The sequence below is a fragment of the Pteropus vampyrus genome, unplaced genomic scaffold (assembly GCF_000151845.1).
Source record: "Pteropus vampyrus isolate Shadow unplaced genomic scaffold, Pvam_2.0 Scaffold316, whole genome shotgun sequence".
Taxonomy (NCBI): Eukaryota; Metazoa; Chordata; class Mammalia; order Chiroptera; family Pteropodidae; genus Pteropus; species Pteropus vampyrus.
Genome location: NW_011889097.1, coordinates 599,646 through 607,504, shown reverse-complemented (window position 1 = coordinate 607,504; position 7,859 = coordinate 599,646). Strand labels below are relative to the sequence as shown.

Here is a 7,859-nt window from a genome sequence, read left to right as displayed (position 1 = left end):
GTTTTGTAAATGCGGACGCGTGATGGTCTGCGCTGAACGCCGTTGGGGACTCTGGCTCCTGCACTGAGTCCCAGAGCCTCTCCGGTGGGGGTTGGGAGCTGGAGGAGGTCTCAGAGCCTGACTCTTGCATAAGACCGTCCTGTGCGGAGCAGGGCGTGTCTGGGAGCCAGCCAGCAGCGCCGTGACCTTATAAAAATGTCTCCTGGGTGCCAATTTTACCCTAATTTGTGGTGTCCCTCTGCAGTTTGTCCTCCAACGTAGACCAAAACCACTTGTTTTGTTTTGTTGTGTTTTTTTTTTTTTGCCCCCGTGGTGCCAACGCTGCCTGCGGGGTGCTAGGCAGGGCAGACGCGGAGGCTGGCTGTTGGGGGCCTCAGCCTGAGGTCCATTTGGGTCAGTGGGACAGACTCACAGAAGGGTCAACCCTAAAGCTACCACATTGCCTGTTGGCGGCTTGGCATATTATTTGTGGGTAAATAAACATTCCAGAAACTCAGAGCTGGCCTTTCCAGACCCTGAAAAGGTAAAATCATAGAATGTCAGCTGAAAACAGACCTGGAAGTTAAAGGCCATCCCTCCTCTCAGGGATGGCTCACTTTTCCAGTCTGTCCTGGCCTTCAGAAGGCCCGAGTGGCCCAGGAGGGCCCACCAGGACGTCGTGCCCTGATCCTGAGGCCTTGGTGTTTGCCGTGCTCTGCGCTGTCACGGTCGTTTATAAATCAGTACGAATGAGCTTATTAGCTCCTTTTCCGGTATCCGTTGTGATTAGGGGAAAGACAGGCTGCCATCTGCGTGCCTCCACGCGTGTGGGGCTGGAGGCGGGAGCCACTCAGGTGACTAAGAAGGGGTCCTCGGCAGGTGCACGGAGGGACAAGGGCGCTCGGTGACAACACAGTGCGATCAGGTGCCAGGCGGAAGCTCACACAGCGCTTACCGGACAAGTGGCATCAGAGTGCTCGTCCCCATGTCACAGGCGAGGCTCGGAGAGGCGAGGCTCTCACGTGAGGGCAGGACTTCTCTGAACCCGCTGTTCCTTCTGTGAATATTCTCCCGTGACAGTAAAATCGGGCTACGTGGGCCGCTTCCTGTTTTTCGCTGAGCTCTGCCAGCGTGCACTACCTTCACATCCGTCATTGTCCTCTGCCAGCCCTTTCCTTTGTGGATTTCTCACAGCCCTTGGCCAAGTGAAGGCCCTGCTGTCTGTACGGAGACCTTCTGCCCACCTTCCCGGGGGCAGCCCCCCAGACTCTCACCCAAGTCAACACCCACTGTCTCCAGGGGAGGGGGTCTAGGATTCTGTGTCAGTCAGAGAAACGGGGCCAAGAGGAGAGAGAGAAAACTCTTACACATTTCTTTTGTTACATTAATGTTAATATGTAACGTTAATGTACATATGTGTCCTTAATATACACATATGTTACGGATCTCCTTAATGTATGTTATTACAAATTGGTAGGTTCAGTGCACACGATCCATAGTTAGTATCTAAGGGTATGTTGTGTTCTGTAGGTACGTGGTAAGGGGTCTGTATTTGTGGGGGCTACGAGTCCTCCATCCTCAGGGCAGGCCGGCAGAGGAGTCATGCAGTTGTGGCCAAGGTCTTGGGGCAGAATTTCTGCTTTTGGAATTTGTTCTGTGTTTGCTGTGAGGCCTTTGGCCAATTGGGCGAAGCCCCCCGCCCCCCGCCCCATTACGGAGGGTCGTCTCCTTCACCGAATGTCGGCGATCACAGGTGCTAACCTCACCTGCAGATACCTTCACAGCAGCATCTGGATCCGTGCTTGATTACATCGCTGGTCCTGTGGCCAGGCCGGGCGGCCACGCCATTTAACTGTCACAGACGCTATGGTGGCGCTTGGTCAGTGGAGCCCAGGGTTCCCTGTCTGTGACATTGCCCTCCTCCTGTCTCCTGGCCTGGGCCCGGATGCCACCAGTGGAGACTGGATTGTTCTGGATCGAGTAGCCTGCAACCTTGGCCACACCTGTAGAAGGGAGCCTGTTGGTGGCCTGTGGGGAGATGGCTGCCACAGACCAGGTGACTTGGCTTCTCACCTGTCTCTCCTGGGGCCTCCAGGCACTCGCCTCCCTCCCTGCTGACTATGAAGTGACCCAGATCCCGTCACCTCCACCCAGCTTGTCCCCTCCCACTCGCTTTTTCTGGGAAGAACTCGGGCTGGAGGAGACGAGAATCTGGGTCAGTTTAAGTTCCTCATCCTCCGTGGTGAGCAGAGGCTGACTCAACCTGGCTGGGAACATTTGCCTTTAAGGGGTCATGTTGGGGGCCTAAGTGCAGAGGGGATTGAGGGAGGTCCCGGGGAGCAAGGCTGGGGGCCCTTAGGCACCCAGAGCACAAGCGTCTCAGTGTCCTTGGCTGTCAGCCAGGGGCCAGTGGGGACTTCGAAGGTTCCACTCGGCTCTGGTCAAGCAGGGGCCGCCCACAGGCAGGGAAGGCCTGCCACCTTCTCACGGGCAGACGGCGGATCCCTAGCAAGGGCTCGCCGGGCCGCCCATCTCTAGAGCTGCCGTGCCCAAGTCGTTTGTCACTCTGCCTTGCAGCTGGGGGGAGGGACGAAGATGTCCCTCTGATGATAGGCAGGGGCAGCCAGTGTTTTTGCAAAACCTTTCACCTTGATGTCAGGCCCGGGTTGAGCATGAGCCTTTGACCTAGGTGTCAGGGCCGGTGCCCTGGGTGACGTCCTGTGCCTTCTCCACCGCCATGATCGGTGAGGACGAATGTGTCCTCGGCCGGTGGCCCCTCACGATCCCCAACACTGTGTGAGGACTCACACTGTGGGGAGGGCCTTGGTCCGTATCATCCAGCCTGCGACACACAAGGCACCAAGCCTCGTTTTACAGATTGGAAACCTGAGGGTTGGGAGGTGAAGGTGGCCGCACACGCGCGAGCGAGGACACAGTGGAGGCCTCTTGTCCACTCGAGTCTGACTCTGTGGCTCTTGGCTTTGAGAGAAGAGTTGAATGCCTAATGCGGAGCCCCTGGGTGAGGAGTTAGGGGCAGCGGTGTGTGTGGGGGTGCCGCACGGGGAGGGGGGCCCCGAGCCGGCTGCGTGAATTAAGCGGGACCACCAGGTGGAGGGAAAGTGAGAGGTGGCCACAGGAGTGAGAAATAGTGGTTTCCCTCTTTTTATTTACGCCGGGAAGCCTCTCAGCCCACAGTCACAAACCACGACGTCCTCTGTGGAAAACAGGATTCTGGAACCTCTCCAAGAGTTAAGTTTAGGCTTTCCCTAATTTGGCCCTTGTCCCTCCCCTGCCGCCGCGTTCCAGTGATTCAGAGTCTGTTCCTGCTTTTTTCTGAGAGTGGTTATATAACACGAATGTTTTTCGAAGGCTCCAATTGCCCGTGGCTCGGTCACCACCCCCCACAGCGACACCAGGAATTGCCCATTTGGCAGTTTTGAGGTTTTGTGCGGAGCCAGGCCATCTGGAGACACCTCACGTGTGCCTCCCGCCCGAGGGGCTCACTGAGGCCTGCAGCAGAGGTGAACTTCAAGCCACAGTACCCACAGGTCGGCCCCGGGTGAGGCTAACTGGTACGAGCCAGCTGCCCCCGTTAGTGACGGCGAGGAAGAGTCCGGAAGATGGGCAGGCCGCACAAACCCGAGTGACCCATGGTTCTGAGGATGCCACTCACGGCGTTTCTGGGATCACGCCGAGCGTCCTCTGGGGCACACTTGGCATTTGCCCTGACAACCCAGGTACTTGAGACTGAGGGTCCTTCGAGATCAATCGAGAAACCAGAGGGTTAGCATGTAAGAAGCAGGTCAAGACACCGTGAGGTAGAAAGCCAGGAGGGCAGCTGGGTCATGACCACCTCCCCTGTGAAGCGCCACCGGGGACATGAAAGGCACACCCTCATCCCTCCGCTGGCATCGCCCACGGTCACGGAGCCTCCGCCCGAAGGCCCTGAGCTTCGAGGGCAGTGGAGAAGGTTTGGTGGTTTGCGAGCAGGAGAAAGTGATTTTCGTGACTCGTCGTAGAGGAGGAGGAGATGCATTTATCCTCAGGGACCGGTGCTCCTTTAAAATGCTCCAGATCCCACCTGCTGGTTAATTCAGCGGATGAAAGCAGAGGATGTGTGAGCCGAAAGGCATCTTCTGGAATCACCCAGTGAAGCCCTTTCACTGGACAGTTAGGACACTGAGTTCAGACGATCCCAGGGCCCCCGGGCAGCAACCAGCAGTGCCGAGGCTGCAGCTCGGCCCCCTGGCTCCACCTCTGTGAACTGGCCAGGCTCATCCACACGGAGGGACGCAGGACTCGTATAGGGCCAGGCGGGACCCTCATTAGCTGTCGCATGGCCGGGTAGCCTCAGACGTTGCTGGTGCTTGCTGCCCTTGGGTCTGCCCGGCGGGAGCGGAGGATGAAAGCCTTGCCAGAAGTGTCCCTTCCTCAGTGGGAGTCAAACCGCTGGAAACTTCACAGGAATGTTCCATCGTGACCCCGACGTTCAGACCCCGTGGATGGCCCTCACGTGCCGGCCGTGGGGCCCTGACATTGGCAGCCTTTCTGTTTGTCTCGTCCTTGGCCTTTTGTCAGACCTCTTTCTGGGGCAGCCCAGCTGCAACAACAGAGCCTCGGGCATGCTGAGCGGGCAGAGGCACGTCTGGCCGGCACACCCTAGCACCTTCCATCGAGGCTGGGACAAGCGTGGGCAGCCGCCGTCCTGCGGGAGCTCACCAGCGAGTTGGCTGGGAGCAGCATAACCTTACGGAGAGGTGTCGGCGTACGTGGCGGGGGGTGGGGACGGGACCCCGAGCTCTGCGAAGCGAGGACATGCCGGAGTGCAGAGAAGTCGCGTTGGGTGGTGGGGTGCAGGGCGCCTTCTGTTCTCTGAAGCATCAGCGTCTGAATTACTTCTAATTAAGAAGTAGACCATGTCATCAGCCACCTCGGGAATGAATCACTGAGTTATACTCATCTTCACCCACCCTTCCCTCTCTGAGGTGTCGCTGTGCCCAGGATGCTCACTTGTCACGGGAGCGCTCTCCATTGTCACAGCTTCTGATACCAGCTTGGCTGTTGTTACTGGTGCCGAGTCACCCCGAAGAGATGGTGGAGTTTGACAGAAAGAGCTCTGGGCTGGGAGTGGGCGGGCCTGGGTTACAGGCCCTGCCTGCCACCGCCTCGCCTTCGCAAGAGGCTTAACCTCTCTGACCCTCGGTGTCTTCGTCTGTAGACTGGGATGATGCCGCTTGCCTTTCCTCCTTATGTGGGCCGTTCTAAGGGCCAGATGAGGTGACCGTTGGAAGATTTAGGAGGCACAAACCAATGGCAGATGAATGGCAGCTGTGCTGTTGACACCTTACTTTTTTGCCTTTCGACTGGATTTCTGAAGACGGGGAGGGATGGGGGTTGAATGAGCTGCTTTTAAAGTCGACTCGCATCTCGAGAAATCTTCTCAAACCTGGGGCTTTTCTCTTTTATCCCGATGCTCTTGCCAGGCGACTTAGCCCAGATCTTGACATTTGCTTCCCCCAAAGTCTGTGATGCTCCCCCAGAGCACGTAGCCGAGGTCTGCAGTGTAGCGCGTGCGGCTGACGACGAGCCCAGAGCGTAAGGCTGTTTCTCGGCAGAAACCACGTCTTAAGCGTCTCTCGGTGCGTCAGCCTGGCCCACCCAGTGTCCGGGGAGGTCCTGCCTGGCTGGCCGACGGGACAGGGAGGAACGGGGATGGGGCAAGAAGGAGATAAAAGGGTAAGGAGATCGTGACGCTCTGGTGGGAGGGTGAAGTTTAGAAATCACAGGAACAGGGCGAGTTACGAGGCCTGGGCCTTCTGGAATGTCAGCGGGCCGAGGCCACGTCCCAGTTACCGGTCCCGTGGCGACGGTTGCAGTTGGAGATGTTCCCTCAGGGCCTCCGAGCTGCTCTCTGTTTCCTGGGGAGCGCCAGGAGATTAGGATCATGGAATGTGGGGTGGGGGAGCTTCGCAGCAGAGCCCGCCGTGCGTGACGGAGCAGACAGCGCCAGGGCCTGGGCACGCGGCAGAGGTCAGTCGGTTTGATGCTTTCGTCCACTCACTCTGGTCGGAAGCAGCTGCTGGGGCCCCCACAGGTGGCCTGTGACAGGTGTGGGCCCGGCATCCCGGCTCGGCTCTTTCAAGACTGTCGACACGAGTCACGGAACCGCCGGGGCCCCGCAGCGGGAGCGTGGTGGTTCTCAGGGCCGTTCGGGGAGGAGCGAGCCGGCGTTTGTGCAGAGGCTCTGACGTGGAAACCACTGGGCCGAGCAGACGTCCGAGGGGAATGGTTACGTGGAAGCACAGAGGAGTGTTCTCGTCGGAACGGGAGATAAGCATCTCCCTCCCACACCTGGTTGCTTCCGCTCCCCTGGGAGCTGCAGCTGCGTGGGGCCTGCCCGTCCCCTGGCCCGTCAGCCCCCGGAAGCTCGGGCTGGGTAAGGGGCTGCCTTCCCTGCCCAGGAGTGAAGCCAGACTCGGGTGCACCGCAGCTGCGTGCGGGGCGAATGTGAGGCCAGGGGGCTCTTCCCGCCCTGGGTGGAGTCAAAGGTCCCTTAGAGAAGCAGACTGAGGAAGGGTGGCTTGTGGCATGGTCGCCCCGTAATAAAGGGTCGTCTGAAGTATTGTCAGAATGGATACGAGCATCGATTTTGCCCGACAGGGGCCCCCAGCCGGAGGTAATGCTTGAGTTGGGCTTTGTGTGACACGTAGGAGTTCACTCTGTGAACCAGGATTTGGGGGCTCGGGGAGGGGGCCAGGAAAGCACAGGCCACGGGAGGAAAGGGCTGGGCGCGTCTGGGGAATGGCAGCCAGCACCTGCGACTGAGGCCAGGCTCCTCGCCAGAGGCTGGGCCTCTTCTGGAGGGGCAGTTCTGGGAGCCGGCAGAGTGGCCTTGAACTGAGGCGTCTGAGCAGTTCAGATGGCGTTCCAGACAGAATAGCCACAAACACACAGCCACGTTTGGAAAAGCCACGAAGGGTCTGCCTGGGCTGTCGCTGAAAGGCGACGGGGTGCAGGGCACCTTAGAGATAAGGCAGCCGAGGTCAGTAAGTCCGCGGGGCTGGCAGAGAGCTCCCGACAGCGACTCAGCCAACAGTCACTGGTGGGAAGCCGGCGGCTCTCCCCCTGGGCCAGTGGCTGAATGACCATGAGGCCTGCCTGGCACTGTGGAACAACTAGCTAGTGTCCCCGGCAGGACCCAAGCCCCTCAGGAGATGCTGAGGTGCAGCCAGGCTCGAGATGTAGAAATAGGCCAACACATGAGAGGCTGGGTCTGATCTCTGCACACATGAGAACCAGCGTGTTCTGGTGGACCATGGCCAGGCCACGGCGAAGTCCCTGGGCTTTGACGGGAGGGGCACACGTCGTGGTGCTCACATTCTCCGGGGTCACCTCTCGAGCAGAGGCTTGGAGAAGGCCTGAAACACGGGAGGCTGAAAGGCCTGGGTGACAGGTGGCCCGAGAGAGCTGGGCGAAAGGGCCAGAACAGCGGGGGTGCTCAGGACACTGAGGGGGGCTAGTATGTCGTCATCCCCTCCTTAGACCAGTATGCCGTCCGTGTCCCTCCCTAATGGTCGATGTTCTAGGAGGACTCAGGAAGGGGTAGTGACACACACAGAGCCACACGCAGCCCCTAAACAAGCAGATGGGCACCTGAAGGCCACTGTCATTGACCGCGTGCTCCGTTTCCGCCCTAGGACCTGAGTTCCTTCGCCATGCCCCTCCTGGATGGAGATCTGGAGAGTTCAGAAAAGCATTCCTCTCGTAAGGTAAGGCCACATGTCACAGCTCACTCGAGGTGCCACCGAGGCAGGACTCCCTCAGCGAGAGTCCAGGACACACTTCCACCTCTGCTCCCACCTGCCCGTCCACTTGCATTC

General features: G+C 59.0%; 1 protein-coding gene across 1 annotated transcript in view; it reads left to right on the top strand.

Annotated features, from left to right (window-relative positions):
* The first annotated feature begins 5,603 nt into the window (after nt 1–5,603).
* Nucleotides 5,604–7,859, top strand: part of LOC111730469 (5'-AMP-activated protein kinase subunit gamma-2-like) — a 74,758-nt gene continuing 72,502 nt past the window's right edge. The window contains exons 1-2 of the mRNA XM_023521781.1: nt 5,604–5,715; nt 7,677–7,748. Of these exons, the coding sequence (XP_023377549.1) occupies nt 5,692–5,715; nt 7,677–7,748 (96 nt within the window). The 5' untranslated portion in view covers nt 5,604–5,691. The remainder of the gene's footprint in view (nt 5,716–7,676; nt 7,749–7,859) is intronic.